Here is a 22,207-nt window from a genome sequence, read left to right as displayed (position 1 = left end):
TGGCTTTGTATGTATGACGTACTACTTTGTAAATGCCTGATAGTGTTTATCTATCTGTTTGTTTACATTGTGTCGATGTGTGTTGCAGTTTGTTTTGTGTTGTGAAAGCAATGTTAATGTTGTGTGATCTGAAAATGTTTGCTATTCTGTGGAATAGTTTGCCTAACTGTGTGTGTTTGACACACTCAGTCTCTCCTATAAGCTGCAAGAGAGAACACTTAGTGTATTGATAATTGCAACTGACAATTTTAATGGTCATTCTTGAAATACATTTACTTCAGTACTGGTAGCTGATTAACGCTAGACTTATTTGCATCTTTAAAAAATTATTGGGGTTGAACATAATCAGTTCAATGAGAAACTGTGGCCTGAGTGTAAGACCACTGCTACATGCAATTGCTCTAGCCTCATGAACTCACTTTGAAATCATAATAGGTGACAACAGAAATACTTCTCTTTTAATTCAAAGGCTGATAGTTTTTCACTACTATGTAGGCATGACAGCAGGGCTCTATTTTTGGTTCTGACAGTCACAAATTACTGAAACTTGAATTAACAGAAAAGATTAAATGCTTCAATTATGTGTCTTTCAGGCATGCCAGTATTGGACCAGGATTGTCAAAAGTTTTAAGTTACGTATAGTGCATTGCATATTTATAAAAGTGCATTTTTGTACATTCCATTGTTGCATTAAAATTTTTTGATCACAGTACTATCTCTTTCAGTTAGAACTTGCTTCGTAACAACACTGGAACGCTCTCAAAAGCTAAGTGAAGTAAAACCACCCCCTTCTGTGGACTACCCAGTGGCATGTGGACGCCATATTACAGTTCCTGGCAACTTGCGTGAAACTGCTTTTGAAGTTTTGTTTGAAGAGGATGGTGACCAGTTGTCTCTGTCCAATCTCATATTGGATGCTATACTGGAGGTCATTGTTCCCTTTAGCTTGAATTTTCACATCCTATAATTTCACATTAATACTATTCTTGTTAGCAATTTCCAATCATTTATCTGTAATACTTCTATTAAACTAATGTTTAATGTGAAACAACTCTCTTCTGGCAGTGTGTTACCTGAGATATTGAAAAACCTTGGTGCGTATCTGAAATGACATGAAAACTGAATTGGACTAAGGAGTCATTCAGTTACAGTTAACACACACAAATTTATAGTTATTTCCTATCTGCAGCTTCTACAGGACAGATACAACAGTTTGTTTAACAGAACCTATTTAATTTGAATTTATATGGCAAAAGTCCCCCCCCCCATGAACCATGGATCTTGCCGTTGGTGGGGAGGCTTGCGTGCCTCAGCGATACAGATAGCCGTACCGTAGGTACAACCACAACGGAGGGGTATCTGTTGAGAGGCCAGACAAACGTGTGGTTCCTGAAGAGGGGCAGCAGCCTTTTCCGTAGTTCCAAGGGCAACAGTCTGGATGATTGACTGATCTGGCCTTGTAACAATAACCAAAACGGCCTTGCTGTGCTGGTACTGCGAACGGCTGAAAGCAAGGGGAAACTACGGCCGTAATTTTTCGATGGCATGCAGCTTTACTGTATGATTAAATGATGATGGCGTCCTCTTGGGTAAAATAATCCGGAGGTAAAATAGTCCCCCATTTGGATATCCGGGCAGGAACAACTCAAGAGGATGTCATTATCAGGAGAACGAAAACTGGCGTTCTACGGATCGGAGCGTGGAATGTCAGATCCCTTAATCGGGCAGGTAGGTTAGAAAATTTAAAAAGGGAAATGGATAGGTTAAAGTTAGATATAGTGGGAATTAGTGAAGTTCGGTGGCAGGAGGAACAAGACTTCTGGTCAGGTGACTACAGGGTTATAAACACAAAATCAAATAGGGGTAATGCAGGAGTAGGTTTAATAATGAATAGGAAAATAGGAATGCAGGTAAGCTACTACAAACAGCATAGTGAATGCATTATTGTGACCAAGATAGATACGAAGCCCACACCTACTACAGTAGTACAAGTTTATATGCCAACTAGCTCTGCAGATGACGAAGAAATTGAAGAAATGTATGATGAAGTAAAAGAAATTATTCAGATAGTGAAGGGAGACGAAAATTTAATAGTCATGTGGGCTGGAATTAGAGTGTAGGAAAAGGGAGAGAAGGAAACGTAGTAGATGAATATGGATTGGGGCTAAGAAATGAAAGAGGAAGCCGCCTGGTAGAATTTTGCACAGAGCCCAACTTAATCATAGCTAACACTTGGTTTAAGAATCATGAAAGAAGGTTGTATACATGGAAGAACCCTGGAGATACTAAAAGGTATCAGATAGATTACAATCTATTGGTTATGACCTGTAGATTAAAACTGAAGAAACTGCAAGAAGGTGGGAATTTAAGGAGATGGGACCTGGATAAAATGAAAGAACCAGAGGTTGTACAGAGTTTCAGGGAGAGCATAAGGGAACAATTGACAGGAATGGGGGAAAGAAATACAGTAGAAGAAGAATGGGTAGCTTTGAGGGATGAAGTAGTGAAGGCAGCAGAGGATCAAGTAGGTAAAAAGACGAGGGCTAGTAGAAACCCTTGGGTAACAGAAGAAATATTGAATTTAATTGATGAAAGGAGAAAATATAGAAATGCAGTAAATGAAGCAGGCAAAAAGGAATACAAACGTCTCAAAAATGAGATCAACAGGAAGTGCAAAATGGCTAAGCAGGGATGGCTAGAGGACAAATGTAAGGATGTAGAGGCTTATTTCACTAGGGGTAAGATAGATACTGCCTACAGGAAAATTAAAAGAGACCTTTGGAGATAAGAGAACCACTTGTATGAACATCAAGAGCTCAGATGGAAACCCAGTTCTAAGCAAAGGAGGGAAAGCAGAAAGGTGGAAGGAGTATATAGAGGGTCTATACAAGGGCGATGTACTTTAGGACAATATTATGGAAATGGAAGAGGATGTAGATGAAGATGAAATGGGAGATACGATACTGCGTGAAGAGTTTGACAGAGCACTGAAAGACCTGAGTCGAAACAAGGCCCCTGGAGTAGATCACATTCCATTGGAACTACTGATGGCTTTGGGAGAGCCAGTCGTGACAAAACTCTACTATCTGGTGAGCAAGATGTATGAAACAGACGAAATACCCTCAGACTTCAAGAAGAATATAATAATTCCAATCCCAAAGAAAGCAGGTGTTGACAAATGTGAAAATTACCGAACAATCAGTTTAATAAGCCACAGCTGCAAAATACTAACATGAATTCTTTACAGATGAATGGAAAAACTAGTAGAAGCCGACCTCGGGGAAGATCAGTTTGGATTCCGTAAAAATACTGGAACACATGAGGCAATACTGACCTTACGACTTATCTTAGAAGAAAGATTAAGGAAAGGCAAACCTATGTTTCTAGCATTTGTAGACTTAGAGAAAGCTTTTGAAAATGTTGACTGGAATACTCTCTTTCAAATTCTAAAGGTGGCAGGGGTAAAATACAGGGAGCGAAAGGCTATTTACAATTTGTACAGAAACCAGATGGCAGTTATAAGAGTTGAGGTACATGAAAGGGAAGCAGTGGTTGGGAAGGGAGTAAGACAGGGTTGTAGCCTCTCTCCGATGTTATTCAATCTGTATATTGAGCAAGCAGTAAAGGAAACAAAAGAAAAATTCGGAGTAGGTATTAAAATCCATGGAGAAGAAATAAAAACTTCGAGGTTCGCCGATGACATTGTAATTCTGTCAGAGACAGCAAAGGACTTGGAAGAGCAGTTGAACGAAATGGACAGTGTCTTGAAAGTAGGATATAAGATGAACATCAACAAAAGCATAACGAGGATAATGGAATGTAGTCGAATTAAGTCGGGTGATGCTGAGGGAATTAGATTAGGAAATGAGACACTTAAAACAGTAAAGTAGTTTTGCTATTTGGGGAGCAAAATAACTGATGATGGTCGAAGTAGAGAGGATATAAAATGTAGACTGGCAATGGCAAGGAAAGCGTTTCTGAAGAAGAGAAATTTGTTAACATCGAGTATAGATTTAAGTATCAGGAAGTCATTTCTGAAAGTATTTGTATGGAGTGTAGCCATGTATGGAAGTGAAACATGGACGATAAATAGTTTGGACAAGAAGAGAATAGAAGCTATCGAAATGTGGTGCTACAGAAGAATGCTGAAGATTAGATGGATAGATCACATAACTAATGAGGAAGTATTGAATAGGATTGGGGAGAAGAGAAGTTTGTGGCACAACTTGACCAGGAGAAGGGATCGGTTGGTAGGACATGTTCTGAGGCATCAAGGGATCACCAATTTAGTATTGGAGGGCAGCGTGGAGGGTAAAAATCGTAGAGGGAGACCAAGAGATGAATACACTAAGCAGATTCAGAAGGATGTAGGTTGCAGTAGGTACTGGGAGATGAAGAAGCTTGCACAGGATGGAGTAGCATGGAGAGCTGCATCAAACCAGTCTCAGGACTGAAGACCACAACAACAACAATGGCAAAAGTTGTGATGGTTGTTCAAGAATAAAGTTAAAGACATATACTGTCTGAGCCTTAAGTGAAGAAAGTATCCTCATGGCATTACGAAGGACACATTCAGAAAAATCCATCTTGAAATGGCATTTGTATTGAAATGGATCATATGATTCCCCAATGAACTCAGATCACATGCAGAGAAACTGAAGCTTCTGCAGTAGTGAAGGCTTTTGTGAATGTATATAAAAGAGAAATATATGAAACTTTGGAGGCTCTTTGTTGAGAGAGACAGTGCCATTTTAGATTTAAACAAATCTGGGTGTGGCAAACTTCAATGTTCTCTCGTAAAGTTCAGGTACATCTCTAGCCTAGAGAGGCACAGACTGTTTTTAAGCTTAGCCTAGTAAAGAGGCTGCGTGTATAAAATTTTACTTTAAAGAAGCCTATTATTCTTGTTCTGTTGAGCGTAATCTCCTTCATAATTTATACTGATGAGTTAATGTTTGGAGTCAGTGTTGTCTGCTTCATAGTTTTTTTCTGGAATTTTAAGATACACTTTCCTAAAAGATGTATGGTCTCCGATGCTGTCCTGAAACGACTAAAAGATATGTAATTGACAAAAGAATTTTCTCAAGTGCTTTCATTATCTGTAATCACCGTCATATTTTGCAAATGTGCCCACCTGACACAGTTTAACTGTACATACAGGACACTTTTTACACCCCCCCCCCCCCCCCCCCCCAAGCAGCATAAGAAAATAGTATTCTGTTGGGTGTGAACATTTTGAAGTTTACCGCTATTCCATATTCGCTGAATGGCAACGGCCTTGCCACAGTGGATACACCGGTTCCCGTGAGATCACCGAAGTTAAGCGCTGTCGGGCGTGGCCGGCACTTGGATGGGTGACCATCCATCCGCCATGTGCTGTTGCCATTTTTTGGGGTGCACTCAGCCTCGTGATGCCAATTGAGGAGCTAGTCGACCGAATAATAGTGGCTCCGGTCAAAGAAAACCATCATAATGACCAGGAGAGCGGTGTGTTGACCACACGCCCCTCCTATCCGAATCCTCAACTGAGGATGACACGGCGGTCGGATGGTCCCAATGCGCCACTTGTGGCCTGAAGACGGAGTGCTGTGCTGTGTGCTGTGCTATATTCACTGAATACACAAACAGTGAACAATAAATACACAATCACACAGTCCAAAAGTTGTCCAGATCTGAGGTGGTTGTTGCCACCCCAAGGCAGCTGACGTAATATGCAGGTCATACAGAGCACCAGCAAGAATTGCAGTTTCCGATGGAGTGCCTGCTTATATCGGGCAGGTTGGCCACAGGATCCTGCCAAGGTGACATGGCGATTGCTTCAAGGGTGTGGCTCCTTTCTGCCATTCGTCTTATGGGGATCACTCACAGCCCGCAATGCCATTGGCAGTGCAGGCCGCAAGTATGGATTGATTTTGGACTGTTGTGATAACTCCTCCTCACTGTCTGTGTTGGTTATGTCAGCAAGCACATGGGATTGAATGGAAAGGAGCAAGCTAATAGGACAGTAAGGGAAGGCTCTAAAAAAATGTGAGAATGAGCTATGGGAGGTACAAAGTAACAAACTGCAGACATTCAACCAGCAGTCATGTGGTGGTAGACAGTCCTTCAGTCATACAGACTTAAAGAAGTGATTTTAATATATTTAAGACACGTGACCTCCTTTGGCAGGATCATGGGGCATCTTTCTTTTATCATTTTATTTTTTGTTATGATGAGAGGCCAGTGTCTGACCTTAATGGAGAGCTGGCCTCAACAATTAGGAACGTGTGAAAAGGTTGTAAAAGTGGATGGGAGGAGGCATTATGATGTGGTAAATGAATGATTAGTTGTCAGCAATAAGAATTTGTGTGTGTGTGTGTGTGTGTGTGTGTGTGTGTGTGTGTGTGCATTTTCTGTTATTAGGATATCACTATTTGATTGCCATAACTACCCAATCACCAGTGAAATATGTATCATTACAAAGACAACTGAAAAATAGTATGTCTTTTAATTTAATTAGTTGTAAGATGACTGCTGAAAAAGCATCTAATTTTGCTGTGAAATACTATGAATAATTCATTACAATAATTGTTCAATTTTAAACAGTGTGCAACAGATGCTCGTCGGCAGCTAGCAGAAAATATCTTCATTGTTGGTGGGACAGCAATGGTACCTGGCCTCCGTGCCAGGTTACGGGATGAAATGAGACAGCTTTTGGGTTTGGAGCGTTATGCCAGTAAGCTTTCATTGCCAAATCTGAAATTTCACAGAGCCCCTGCCAAAGAAAATTATGCTGCATGGCTTGGAGGTGAGTCTCTTGCAATAAAGTTTTTAGTTATCAAGTAGTAAGAAAAAATTATAACTTTGCAACTGAATTAACTGTAAGTAATGTAATCAATTTCTCTGCAAAGGTTGCCAAATTTTAGACATAACTGGTTATCATTAAACATCATGTTGAATCAACTATCGCCGGCCGGGGTGGCCGAGCGGTTCTAGGCGCTACAGTCTGGAACCGCATGACCGCTATGGTCGCAGGTTTGAATCCTGCCTCGGTCATGGATGTGTGTGATGTCCTTAGGTTAGTTAGGTTTAAGTAGTTGTGAGTGCTAGGGAACTGATGACCACAGCAGTTAAGTCCCATAGTGCTCAGAGCCATTTGAACCATTTGAATCAACTACCAAAAGCTTTATATGCAATGAATAATCGTAATTCCTTTTTCAAAATCTAAGAATAACAGGGCATCTGCACTTACTACTATTATGGTGATCAATGACAGACTTTGGTCTGTGACTATGTTATGCATGCATAAAGAAAATTTGACTGTTGATGAGTTCTGAAACAAGATCTTTGTATTCATTACGTTATAATAGAAACTGTTTCTTAATTGTGATTCGTCTGTTAAGCAGTTTTGTTCACAATATAACAATCCAGACAAGAAGAGGACATAGGGCAATATGAATTGACAATTTATTTCTAAATCATCTGTTTTTCATAATAATAAATGCTTTTTGTTGCTATAAGATCAAATGGCAGCAATAAAGCATCCCCATCAGTTAGGTTCATCTAAGAAAGAAACATACAGTTTTACTTATGCATAAGTGCTAATCCAGTTACACCATTCAGAGAAAATTTATGAGATGATCAATGGGAAGTAGTTTATCAAGGACATGTGATCAATGAGGAATTTGATATTTTTTTTTTTTTTTCTTAGATATAAAGTATTACAAGAAGATAAGTGAGAAATTTTATATTCACTCTTAAATATGAAATACTACAGAAAGATAGATGAGAAATTTTATATTCTTTTGTAAATATAAAGTATTACAAAAAGGTTCATTTGATTTCACGTGACTATATCTTCCACATTAATGAACATAGAAACTTCGGGTCAATTTTGGCTTTCGTATAGAGGTACAACATTTTTATTTCCAAAAGATCCCTCTGATTTTACAAGAGTACATCTTTTACATGTGTGTACATACCTTTCTGTACTTCTTACAATTACTTTTAGGATCATAGTTTTCATTTGCTTCTCATAAATGTTCATTATGCCTGTCAGCAGATGTAGGACAAGCATTCAGATGATAATCATACTCGCATCATACACTTGCAAGCATATCTGGTGTTGGCATTTACTGCTGTTGCTTTGTGGCATTACAGTTCATCCCAAGTTTTTATAAGGGGAGGCTTATAGTCTTTTGCAACACCCCTGCCCCCCCCCCCCCCCCTTGAAAACCATGGTGTGAGATCAGGCAACATCTGAGGCCAATGGTGCAATACAAAATTCATACACATCTTACACTTTAGTGAGTTCAGTGCCACACTGCCAACACATAGTTGTAACTGATTTGCACCTTTTGAAACAAGGAGTGTAAAAGACATTTTGTTGCTATGTTACTGCGATCTTCGCTCAACACACATAGTGAGTGAGTCAGCTAGCTGCACGAAGGAGAGCTGTAACAGCAATCACATGAACTGGCAACTTACATTGGGGGCTAAGGTAAACTTTTAGTTTCAATGCATAAATAAAGATTTAAACTGCATTTTATCTTCAGTGATGCAGAAGATATAATCGTGAGAAATTTGATGAACTCTTTTTAAAGACCCTTAACTTTCCTACAAAATAATAATCCAGTTTTCTGTTACAATGGGTCAGGAATGATAAGAGCAGAAGCTGAAGGAAAGGATGATTAACACCATGGACAAAAGCAGCTTGTCCCCGAAATTCTTTACTGTGGCTTCAAAGTGGAAAAACCCGTGCTTTAAGTCCAAAAAAATTCAAGAACAAAGTAAAGTTATTGGAATAAATTTGACAAGGTGAATTCTGTTCAATTTACTGATGATATTAGCAGTGAGACAGATGTTAACAGACTCAAAACATTGGCTTCTAAATTCAGTGAATTCTTTCTAACAGTAACTGAAAACATAGGGATTAAAACTGATCCACTGAAAAAGACTGTTAAGATTTATATGGTAAGGAAAGTTCTGTCAGAATTTAAATAATTTGGGAGTAAAGGAGACAACTCATCAAATAGTAATAGCATTTAGTCACTGACATACACTCAAAAAAGAATGTTGTATCCACAGTCCATTAGACCTACTTTCATACACCATACGCCACCACCACCACCACCACCACCACCACCACCACCACCACCAAGCATCAGTTTTGCTAAATCATCTGTTATGGAGATAACAAAAATTACTAGGCTGCTGGAAAGTGATAGGCTATGATTGTATTTTAAAGTACTAAAATCTTGTGCTGACTTGGTGGCACCCCTATTGAGTTGTTACAGTATCCTGTTAATGAGTCAATGTGTATTTTCATGAATGCTTAAGTATGTAGCAGTATCACTCATTTATAAAAGTGGAGATTAGCAAGTGACCTATAATTATAGACTCATATCCCTCCTTCTCTTGTTCTCGTATTCGTTTTAGAAGAAAATATTGAACCATATTTCAGCAGGAGCTCAGTCGGGCTTCTTTGAAGGCTTTTTCACTGAGAATACAATATGTGAGAAAATGAGAGAAATTACATGTTTGGATTTTTTTTTTTTTTTAATTTAGCCAAGGACTTTTTTTGAATAGTTGATAAAATTCTATGAGGGGAACTAAAATGGTATGTCATTAAAGGCAGTCCCCTTGCATGGATAGCCATATTAACAATAAAAAACAGAGGTGTTACATTAATGTGACAGGGATATGCATAAAATGGCATCCCGCACGGTTCTATATTTAGCCCCTTCCTGTTCTTGGCCTACATATGTAATTTATCGGGAACATGAAAGGACTTTTCAAAAGCTGTGAGATTTAATGGCGACACTAGTATACTAATAATGAGCTCAAACACATCAGTATCAGACAGAGCCAGAAGAGTAAGAAAATGGTCTTACAACTGATCCACAACAAATATTTTAATCCGTGATCTAATACTCATACTGTGTAGTTCCAAATAACTCAAGATGACTTACACACTGGGTGAGGCCCCGTGTGTGAAGTTCATAGGCATCCAGATGGATAATAGGTGGTATTGGTGAATGGGTAAGGTAAACAAGAAACTCAGTCCTGCCTGCTTTGCACTTAATAATCTCTGTCATTGTGTTGACCCACACATGGGAGTATTGGTGTGCTTTGCTTATGTTTACTGAATTCTGTTCTATAAAATAGTCGTCTGGGACACTGCAGTTAAGGTCAAGAAAGTCTTTATTCTACAGAATTGTGCAGTAAAAATATTGTGTGAAGTTGGCAACTGACCGTTTTGGAGAAACATCTTCAGGGACCTAGGGAATCTTACACTTACATGCTAATACACATACCCTCTGGTGGTATTTATGGTTAATAACAAAAGTGAATATGGGATAAGCTGTGCATTTCACAGCTTAAGTACTAGAAGTAAAAATGATTTCTCTTTAGACTATGCATCTTCATCTAGATTCCAGAATGGAGTACAGAATCATTTAACAGTTTACTAACAGACATCAGGCAAGACACTGAAAATTCTCAGATATTAAAAAATCAAGTAAAAGAATGTCTCATTAACCACCCCACAATTTATTAGAAAATTTGAACTTAGGGTTGTAATGACTTTGCTAGTACATAGACAGCTGACTGTGGTCTGTGTCAAGTTATATAAATGCCTTTCATAAAAATTTCTTGGTTCACTTGCCATTGTCAAATTTGTACACAATTCCAAGCTTTCAGTGATATCTGCCACCATCTTTTTTGGGGGACTAAAATGGACTGTCATGAAGTGGCAAGGTTCCCTCTTTTATACCACCAGAATGGCGTCCATTTGGCTGGATTATGTCTTGATGGCAGGTACAGGGGTTGGCGCACTCTACATCCACAGATTTTGCTTGCGCTCTCTATCTAGCTTTGCTTGCAGTGCCATCCATCAGATCAGGTGGTGGATTGTGTGAAGTTTTCCCCTGTGTTTTTTCTCTGTCAAGTGCATTCTTGCCGACATTGCTAAGTGAATAGCCATTGTCTCTATTGAAGTTAGATTCACAAAGTCTGATTTCAACAGCTTCTCTGATCACAGAGTGCCAATAGTTCGGAGTGTGAGCCAGTACTCTCCTTTGATCAAACAAGATCTTGTTATTACTTAACAAGCTCTGCTCTGCCACTGCTGATTTATCCGAATGCTTGTATCACAAGGAATGTTATAAATTCTTAGTACTCTCAGGTCAAAATTATCTTCGGGTTGCAATATTTCTTTAATTTTTCTTGGTGGTCTGAAGACTGGTCTGATTCCTTTACTATTTAGGACTACCTATTTTGCTGTTGTTGCACCCCGGAATGGTAGCCACAACGTTGATCTAATGTCATGGACAGAACACCCGTTCCTTCTGAATATCGTCTTCAGATACTTAATCTCAGAACCGAGGTGGTCAATGACCAAAATAGTTATGGCTCTGTGTACTAAGATGTTCAGCATAGCTCCCTTCTCAGCAGGACGGTGAAAGCTGCGCCCATTGAGATACAGATCCGTATGCGTCTGTTTTCTGTACACAGAATGGCTGAATCATCGGTCTGATTTCCAATTGACCAACACATCTAAGAAAGGTAACTTCCCATCCTTGTCCATCTCTATTGTAAATCTTATGTGGGGATGTATACCATTCAAATGATCAACAAACTGCTGCAGCACCTCACTGCCATGCGGCCAGATAAGAAATGTATCATCAACGTATCTGAGGCAGTAAGAGCGATGGAAGAGAGCACTGTTCAATGTTCGTTCTTCAAAATCTTCCATGGAAAAGTTAGCTATGGCTGGTGAAAATGGCAAACCCATTGCTGTTCCATTACTCATTTCATAATAATTTCCACCACACAAGAAGTAGGTGGTTGTCAAAGTATGGTAAAATACTTTTGAAATTTCTGGGGAGAAACGAGTGGCGAACAGTTTTAATGTGTATTCTACTGGTACCTTCGTAAACAGGAGACCACGTCCAGGCTAACCAAGATTTCATTCAGGCCAATCTTCATCTGCTTTAAGGTATCGACAAACATTTGTGAGTTTTTAATGTGATGTCTGCAGCCATCTCGCTTCTTCAGATACACTGATGGTACATTTTTAATCTGGCCGCATGGCAGTTAGGTGCTGAAGCAGTTCGTTAATCATTTGAACATCCCAACGTAAGATTTACAGTAGAGGTGGAGAAGGATGGGAAGTTACCTTTGATGATGATATTTGGTTTGTGGGGCGTTCAACTGTGCGGTCATCAGCGCCTGTACAAAGTCTCCATTTTTATACAGTCCAAATTTTACATAATCCCATCTAGCCGCTGTCATGTATCTTGATGATGATAACACAAACAGCCAGTCCCCAAGCAGAGAAAATCCCCAACCCAGCTGGGAATTGAACCCGAGACCTCATGATCCAGACGCAGCAATGCTAGCCAGTGGAAGTTACCTTTCTTAGATGTGTTGGTCAAATGGAAACCAGACAGATGATTCAGCCATTCTGTGTACAGAAAACCGACACATACGAATCTGTATCTCAATGGGCACAGCTTTCACCATTCAGCTCAGAAGGGAGCTATGCTGAACACCTTGTTATACAGAGCCAGAACTATTTTGGACATGGACCACCTCGGTTCTGAGATTAAGTATCTGAAGACGATATTCAGAAGGAATGGGTGTTCTGCCCATGACATTAGATTATCGTTGTGGCTACCATTCCGGGGTGCAACAACAGCAAAATAGGTAGTCCTAAATAGTAAAGGAATCAGACCAGTCTTCTGGCCACCAAGAAAAATTAAAGAAATATTGCAACCCGAAGATAATTTTGACCTGAGAGTACTAGGAATTTATAACATTTCTTATGATAACAAGCATTTGGATAAATCAGAGGTGGCAGAGCACAGCTTGTTAAGTAATAACAAGATCTTGTTTGATCAAATAAGAGTAATGGCTCATGCATCAAACGGTTGGCATTCTGTGACTAGAGAAGCTGTTGATATCAGACTTTGTGAAAACAGCTTTGAGACAATGGCTATGCACTTTGCAACGCATGTAAGAATGCATTTGAGAGGAAAAAATACAGAGGAAAACTTCCCACAAGTCCCTGCCTGATGTGACAGGTGATGCTGCAAACAAAGCTAAGAGCGTGAGTGCAAGCAAAATCTATGGATGTAGGGTGCGCCACCACTGTAAGCACCATTGTCACATAATCCAGCCAACTGGATGCCATTCTCGGGGTACAAAAGAGGGAATCTTGCCAGCTCACGACAGTAAGTTTTAGTCCCTGATGAAAATTATGGTGTATATCATCAAAAGCTTAGAATTTTGTCCGAATTTGACACAGCCAGTGAAGCGAGAAATTTTTATGCAAAGACATTAATATGTTGTTTGAAAAGTATTAGATAGAAACAGCAGCTGAGTTGTATGGGAGAAGAGTCAGTAACTAGAAGTAATTCCCACAATTTCCAGTACTTGCAGATAATCTCTAGTTTTAATTTGTTGCTAAACACACACACACACACACACACACACACACACACACACACACACACACACACACACACAAACGAATGAATACACAGTTCTTGATCCTACATCAGTAGTATGCACCACAGTAGTTAACGAGCAAATTATCTGTTAGGCATCATCATTGGGGCCATGAAAAATTGTGACTTCTGTGATAGCCTACCGCAGTCAAACACTGAACATAATTAAACTTGCTGAAGGATTTGACAGCTAATGTCTGCTTTTGTTTGTTCAAAACAAAGCGTTTTGCGGAAGATTAGAGATTACAGAAGAAATAAACGCTATAAAATAATGTGATCAGAACATCTTAACACCAAGAACAATTAATATGTAACATGGAAAACATTATTGCATTATAGGTAATACTCCAAATAATTATATAGCATCACAAGTCATAGCAAGTTTATTTACGGAGTATTTTTAGGAAAATGCCCCGAACTGCCGTGCTCCGTCTCACATCTTTGTTTCTACATCACTGTTGTGATTGTAATCCATTGCTGTAGGTCTATAATCTTCAGACAATGTAGTACTGAACATGCTGTGAAAGTGAAAACTGACTGAACATTGGCGTTCTTGAATGTTGCATATGTCAGTTTTAGTTATCCCAGTATGCACCCTCAGATGAATAATTAAGCTTTTACAGGTGGCACAGCAACTGAGCTGTGCTCAACTGTGCACGCATTGCCTCTATGTGAACGTAAGGCGCTAAGTGAGACATTTATGTTTCAAGCAACATTGTATCTAAACATGGGTGAATTTAAGGATGTGACAGGGTGGCAAAATGGACAATATTGTTTGGCCACACTCATTGCCATAAGGTATGTGAAGCTGCTGGAATGGTTGCAGGGAACTGTTCAACGTGTCTACACGGTGTTGTAACACGTGTGGCCGTGAAACATAATATGACAATTGTGACTGAGAGGGACCAGGGACACATTTCACAGCTTGTGAATTAAAGTCATTTCCAAGCTCAACAGCAACTGCATGCAATGAACATTTGGAGCTAGTTGCCTCTCAAGAGGCCATTACTCACACAGGCACATAACAACCGCTACATCAGAGTTCACCAGGCTGGAAGAATATGTAGTTTGTTTCCTGAAGACTTTCCCACCATGTTACATCTCAGTTGGCCTGCAAAATCATTGGGCTTGGACTCCATAGAGAATCTGTGGAACATGGTGGAACAGCAGGTAAAATGCCGGCATCAGCAGTCCCACAACTTTGGTGGAATTGCATGATCAAAACCTCAGTGAATGGCTTAAACTGGATGTGACATACTTGCACATTAAATTATGCTTGTGATTATGTCTAGGGGTGACTAATTTTTTGTCCGATGACCTCATATATATAAAAGAAGATATGGACATTAAAATTATTTTACTCATGCCAATGTTAATCATGATTTCAAAACTTCACTACATGAACGTAATGTAAGTCACTTACTGTGTCCAATAGTACGGAAGATTAGAGTTTAGCATTACGTCAAGAGTGAGATCATCAGAGATAAAAACACAAGGTCAAACTGGATAAAGATGTATGTGAATCTGCAGCCATAACACCAGCAGTGCCTTATTTGGTTGTCCTGAAGTACCTAAATCATACATCCAAAGAAAGTAATTGTAAGGCATCTGTTGGGGTTTGTGAACTTGAAAATAAGCATACTGTTATAATAGAGGGAAACATTCCACGTAGGAAATATTCCACTGTTGTGAGTCTATTGTAAAAGAAGAAAGATGCAGATGTGTGCTAAAAGGCAGAATTTATTGTGTTCATAATTGAGATGAGCTTTGTACCCAAGGTATTTAAACAATTTGGCAAATAAATGGGGACATGGCGTCGTATAATTTTAATCTTGTAGAAACATTGGCTCAAGTGGCTTGGGGCATGCCATTTCCTCATTACTGTATACCATTGTATCCCTTCCGGATTTGTAACTTCTGTAAAATGATTTAAAGTCCAACACTTCCTGTACAGGAGTTGCTGCACAGTGTCCCTGACAATCAACTTTCTGCCCATGTTCCAAAGAGGAGAATATTAATACCAAGAATCTAGTATGTAAAGGGTAGAGACGACTTATATAAGCAAGCATGCCAAATACGGTAGTCAGCATTATTGTGATGATATACATATCAGGTTCTTGTGGCCTTATTTTATGTGTAATATAATACCAAGCTATTTCTTATAGTTTTGAAGCTTTTAAGCTCAGATGTCATTCAGCTTTTTCCCAGTTGTTAGGTTGGTATTAATGGTACTGTAAGATATCGAAATAAATAATTTTTTATTCCAGGTGCAATATTTGGTGCAACAGACTCCTTGGTGTCACGGTCCCTGACGAAGGAGTCCTACATGAAGACCAACTGTGTTCCTGACTGGGCTAATTTATACTACAACAGGCCTTCATCAGAGCAGATGTGCCTCTAAAAACAAATGTTCATCTACTATTTTGGCTGTGTCCTAACTTTTAATTCATGTAGCTACTATACATAATTTAATTTGTATAACAGAGTAATACATCGTCAGTCATTTGAAATTATGATTAATACAATCTTACTGCAAAACATATTCTTTCCTAAGGCCCTGAAGTGAAGTCACATAAATAAAAAGTGACAAATTCATCAACCAAGTTGTATAATTATTTTGAATTTTTTGAAGCTCATAAATCCATTGAGCTATTTTGATTTTTTGAATTTTTTCTACTCATGTTTTTATTTTTCTGTGGTACAGCACCAACAACATTGCTCGTGATCTCAGTACCTGCATTGGTCACAAGATAATCTTTAACTCTTGATTTTAGTTATGGCCATTGTGCCTTCATGTTGGGATGACAGTGTATTATTGGCATTAATCAAAAGATGCAGCATGTAAAATTTTGCAGTTCTACTAGTAGATATATCCTTTCTTCCCAACTTCACAGAAGCTCTCCTTGGCTGCCATGGCATGGTGCTAATAGATTAGGCTCATAAGGGGCAAATCATCACTAGGGCGTACTAATGAAATCCATTGACAAGGCTGTGGCAGGCTGTCAAGTGCAAGCATTATGGAGAAAATTGTACAAACAGATGTTTTTGTTTCAAGGCGATGCTCTACATCATTCTGCACAGGACAAACATATGCCACTTCTTTGGGCTTTCAGATTTTGCCTTACCTTCTTATTCTCCTGACATGGCACCTAGTTATTTCTTCGTCTTTCCTCTCATGATTAAACCATTGCATGGCAGGCATATCCAGGATGACAAGAAGGTGATTTTAGTGATGGAATGTTTCCTCAACAGCCAAAATCCAGGCTTCAACAATCAAGGTATCTGTCATGACATACATTGCGTGAAAAAATGTCACATTGAAGGATAAATACATAGAGGAATAAAACCATGACTGAATTTCAAGGTTGCAGCTAGATTTTTCAAAGTGATGATTAAAACTTTGACTACCCCTTGTATACCCAAGATCCCTCAAACAAACAACTGTGCATGGTAGTTGGAAGAAAGTATAGGTCACAGACAGCTACTAAAATGGTAGCGGAAATAATCTGCAAAACTACATTCCTATATCTGTGACATTCATCTGTTGTAGAGTTTGTAAGATATTCAAAGTTGAAATATAATGAGGTATTTTTAACAGAATGACATACCATAAGCCAACCAACATGGGTTGTGAAAACTTGACTCAGTACCACACCAATGCTTATTGATGAAAGTATGATCATCTGGGGGTATCAACCGAAATTTGTAAAAGAGTTGAAGGTATCCAAGTAGTGAGGGAGCAGTTTGTTATCTTCAGTGGAGAGTCAACAGATTTAAATCACTTTAGGCCTGTCTCAGGAAGTGTTTTGGAACTTTTGCTGTTCATGTTGTGTGTTAAGGATCTGGCCGACAATATTAATAGTAATCTCAGGTGTTTCACAGATGATACTGTTATCTCTAATGAAGTACTGTTTGATAAAAGATGAAAGTTGTTTTAAATGTTCAGAAATGTAAAATTGTGCACTTCACAGAAGGAGAAAAACTACAGAAACAGTAAGTGTCAATATGGGTCAGTCCAGCTTGTGCAAATACTTGGGTGTAGGTTTGTCGGGATATGAAAGGATCACATAGGATCATAGGTAAAGTGAAAAAATACTTACAAAATACTCATTTAACCCACCCTAGCATGTAGTTTAAGCATGTGGAACCCATACAAAATAACACCAGCAGGTGATAGTGAAAAACAAAGGAGAGCAGCACAAATGGTCACAGGTTAGTTTGAATTTTGTGAGAGCTGCACTGAGGTAGTGAAACACCAGCTATCCTGTCAAAGTCTACAAAAAGTTTTCAATGTTTCAAGAACAAACTTCAAGTAAGACATCTAGGAATGTACTATAACCCTCCTATGTATTTTTCCTGTGCGGACTGGAAGACAATATCAGACTCATTACAGCATGTGCACACACACACACACACACACACACACACACACACACACACACACACACAAGCTGTCTTTCTTCCTGCACTACATACATGAATGGAGTGGGAAAAAGGCACTGTATTAAGTGGTACGGTGAAAAGTATCCTCTGCCATTCACTCATAATGGGTTGCAGAAGCTGATTGAACTGTCCATGTTCTTGTCATAGGACTTACTGGACATTGAAATCCGCAGTTTTATTCACTCCATGTCACAGCATATCACAGCTGTTAAAAGGCTCGTGAAGTGCCACACATTATAATTATGACTGGATTAGCTTAATTAAGCTATTGTGCATAACATTCTTAGTTCTAGCCATTAAAAACACCAATTTTTGTGACGATATATGGTTACTATGGTCCTATTTAAATTACAAGGTATTTGATTGGATGGACAGCTCCCACCAGCAATACACCAACAGGGGTCCCTATCTGTAGTTGGAGACTTTTCTGGGTATGAAAATTTCCTCTATTTCTAGGAAATAACACAACTCTGCCACTGATCAAAATTAAGAACAGATTTTTCACGTGCTTAGAGAGACTATTTAGATCTATACTGTAAGTGAATTTCAGATTTTTTCACTTTTTTTGTGGGAAATGTAGATTTTGTATCACTGCAGTCCTACTTCACAAGCTGCTTTCCTTTCTGCAATTTGCAAGTTTCTGTATTTCAAGATAATACTAAGCATATTTTCATTTCAAAACAGACTCCAGCATTCAAACTCTGCCTTTGCTAATCTTGCCACTAAACTCACGCCAGTTACCTGCCTGATGATATTTTCTAAACAAGTCCAAACTTGTTGTTGAGGTGGATTTTTGCACCACTTGGATCCATCTTGATGTGTCGACAGAAGTGCCGACACAGTGTTATTTTGAGGGGGCCGATAGGCACGCTATCTAACGCTGACGGGCGTGAAGTCTGGAACAGGGTAACTATTGAATGGTAGCAAGAAAAGTACGTAGCTGGAATATACTTAACTTTATTCACTCCTTGTGATACTTCTCTCTTGACTATACAAATGAGACTCGTAAGATACATGCACTGTTACAATTGGCGCCTTGCTAGGTCGTAGCCATGGACTTAGCAGAAGGCTATTCTAACTGTCTCTCGGCAAATGAGAGGAAGGCTTCGTCCGTATTGTCGCTAGCAATGTTGTACGTACAACTGGGTCGAGTGCTCTATCGTATATCGAGACCTGCCTTGTGGTGGCGCTAGGTCTGCGATCACACAGTGGCGACACGCGGGTCCGACATGTACTAAATGGACCGCGGCCGATTTAAGCTACCACCTAGCAAGTGTGGTGTCTGGCGGTGATACCACATTCCTCCCCCGCAAATCGGCGAACGGTCGTGTTATAAGGCTTCCGCCCGCCGTGGGGAGGACCCCATGTTGATGTATGCGATGAGGTGGGGAGCCTAACAACAGGCGAGGCTGTGCCACCCGCACCCGGCCATTCGGTCCGAGGGGAGCTAGGAAACGCCTGAAAACCTAGTCCAGGGTGCACGTCAACATGCGGTGTATGCGCCCGTAAAGAAACAGGAGGGGCCGAAGGGTCGACCTCCATTGTGTCGGGGCACCCGACGCGCGAAGACGCCATGTGGTCCGGAGCGGGCAAGAGGTCCATGGCGGAGGACAGCTGGTCACGGGAAGCGAGCGGCGGCGCGTGACCCGGGGAGGCGTGTGGCGGCTGCAGCGAAGTGTCGAATGCGGGCGGCGCCGGCGGAAGAACTGGCGGCAGCGGCTGCGGCGGCGCGTCGCCATGGGACAAAATGGAAGGCATCGTCGGTAACACCTGGGGATGAGGCGAGCCAGTAGATGGGTCCCCAGGGCGCTGACCGGACGGCACTGTCGCTGAAAGCAGACGGGGAGCGGCAGAACCCGTGCGACGACAGAGGCGCAGCTGATTGAGATGCCGACGCACCTCACCAGAGGCCCCCAAAACCAAATACATCGCGCGGCCGAGGCAGCGAAGAATGCGCCCTGCGAGCCAACGCCGTGAACCTCGATAGTTGCGATAGAATACGACGTCGCCTGGAGCAAAAGCAGAAGTCTGCCGCTGCACAGGAACCTGATGCGGCGGATGCAGCAAAGACATCAGGGTTCGATGAGGACGACTGTGGAGCAACTCAGCCGGCGAGCGACCATCTCGGGGCTGAGAGCGATACGAGGACAAAAAGAGCAACAACGCGTCCTCCCGAGAATGCGACTCTTGCAACTTCAACATCTGTGACTTGAAAGTCCGGACCAGTCGTTCAGCGGCACCGTTTGACTGAAGCGAAAACGGCGCGGATGTCTGATGTTGAATACCATTGGCCTGGCAGAATGACTGAAATTCTGCGGACATGAATTGTGGGCCATTGTCGGAAACAATAGTCTGCGGAAGACCTTCAATGCAAAAGATCGCAGACAACGCTTGGATGGTGGCGGAGGACATCGTGGAAGACATCCGGACAACAAAAGGAAACTTACTGAAGGCATCGACCAGAACCAACCATCGAGCATTCCAGAATGGACCAGCAAAATCAATGTGCAAGCGTTGCCAAGGGGAAGTGGCTTTTGGCCATGCAAAGACTTTCCGCGGCGGTGCGGATTGTTGTTCGGCACACGCCATGCAAGAACAACACATATTCGTAATCGCAGCATTGATTCCGAACCAAGTACAGTGCTGACGAGCAAGTTGTTTCGTTCGCACTATACCCCAATGTCCTTGGTGAAGAAGCCGTAAGACAGAGGACTGTAACGAACGTGGGACCACGACTCGGGACTGATCATTATCAGAACGCAACAACAAAACACCACGTCGAACAAAAAGTCTCTCCCTGTGAGCAAAAAATCTGCGAACCAACGGATCCTCGATCCGAGACTTTGACAAAGGCCATTGCGTAGCAACAAAACGCAAAACGGTAGCAAGGACAGGGTCAGCAGCTGTGGCTGTAGCTACACGACGAAAATCAATCGGAAACGATTCGACCACTTCATCGGTTTCCGAATCAATGAACAGGCAAGCAAGTTCGGAAGAATCGAATGCTGTATCCTCAGCAACAGGCAAACGGGACAACGCATCGGTGTTTCCGTGCTTAGCAGTGGACCGATACAAGATATCGTAGCAGTACTGCGAGAGGAAAATAGACCAGCGAATGAATTTCTGCGCTGTACGTGGAGGTACAGGCTTGGTCGGATGAAAAAGTGATGTCAAAGGTTTGTGGTCTGTGATGATGGTGAAGTGACGACCATACAAGAAATCATGGAACTTTGTAACACCAAAGACGAGAGCCAAAGCTTCTTTCTCTATCTGCGAGTAATTTCTTTGCGCAGACGAGAGCAATTTGGACGCAAAGGCAATAGGGCAATCATGGGAGCCAACTTTGTGCGCAAGCACAGCACCGATCCCGAAATCCGATGCATCTACCATCAACAAAAGGGGTTTCTGGGGATCGAATGGCGTAAGGCAAGTATTAGAAAGCAACGCCGATTTCAACTGGCAAAAGGCGCGTTCGCATTCCGTCGTCCAGACGAACGGAACACCTGTACGGCGTAAGCGATGAAGCGGAGCTGAAAGGGAAGAGGCATTGCGCACATTCACTCACACCTTGTGATTCTAGATCGTTTAATGTTCCGGCGACCTCATCACGCAATGCGTGGGGAACATTGCGCGCTCTGAAAAATTTCTGTTGCGCGTTTACTTTCAGTTCCAAATGTGCTTCATAGTTTTTAGCGCAACCTAAGCCCGGTGCAAAAGTGTCTGCAAATTCTACACAAACGCTAGAAACACTGTCTGGAGGCACAGTCTGATTCACTGATAGGACCTGATTGACAATAGACATGTTAAACAACTGAGATAAATCTAAACCAAACAAGTTCACTGCAGTAGAAGAACGTAAAATGACACAAGATTTGTTTGTCCCTTGTATGTTGCAAGAAGTGTGCACTGTCCTAACACAGGGATCTGCTGTCCTGAATAACTTTTTAACTGAACATTTGCGGCACGCAACGGAGATGCGCCCAGTTGTTTGTACGTGTCGTGATTGAGCAATGAAACTGCAGCTCCGGTATCGAGCTGGAATGGTATGACCTTGCCATTAAAGTCCAAATCTACAAAAAGTTTATTGTCCTGCCGATGACAAGAGCGACTGTTTTGGGCAATTTGAACAGACACTGGTACAGAATCACTTGCTAATTGACGTGATTTCCGGCGACGTCGACGCACAGTTTTTGTGGGACGAACACATTCACTGTTTGAGAAAGTGTCACTGGACGAAGTGGAATTAACGACGTGAATGTCCATGGGCGAAGGTC

At 41.0% G+C, this 22,207-nt stretch overlaps 1 protein-coding gene and 1 pseudogene across 2 annotated transcripts in view; both read left to right on the top strand.

The window, feature by feature from the left end:
- The window catches only part of LOC126412515 (actin-related protein 10), a 50,056-nt gene extending 34,036 nt beyond the window's left edge, over window positions 1-16,020 (top strand). For both annotated transcript variants that reach the window (XM_050082145.1, XM_050082144.1), the window contains 3 exons: window positions 726-928; window positions 6,586-6,787; window positions 15,758-16,020. In XM_050082145.1, coding sequence (XP_049938102.1) covers window positions 726-928; window positions 6,586-6,787; window positions 15,758-15,891 — 539 coding nt within the window. In that variant the 3' untranslated portion in view covers window positions 15,892-16,020. The remainder of the gene's footprint in view (window positions 1-725; window positions 929-6,585; window positions 6,788-15,757) is intronic.
- Window positions 5,269-5,385, top strand: LOC126413548 (5S ribosomal RNA; annotated as a pseudogene).
- Window positions 16,021-22,207: the final 6,187 nt, after the last annotated feature.

Source organism: Schistocerca serialis, chromosome 7, assembly GCF_023864345.2.
Source record: "Schistocerca serialis cubense isolate TAMUIC-IGC-003099 chromosome 7, iqSchSeri2.2, whole genome shotgun sequence".
NCBI lineage: Eukaryota > Metazoa > Arthropoda > Insecta > Orthoptera > Acrididae > Schistocerca > Schistocerca serialis.
Note: the sequence above shows the minus strand (reverse complement) of the source record. Positions and strands in the feature narration are given on the sequence as shown.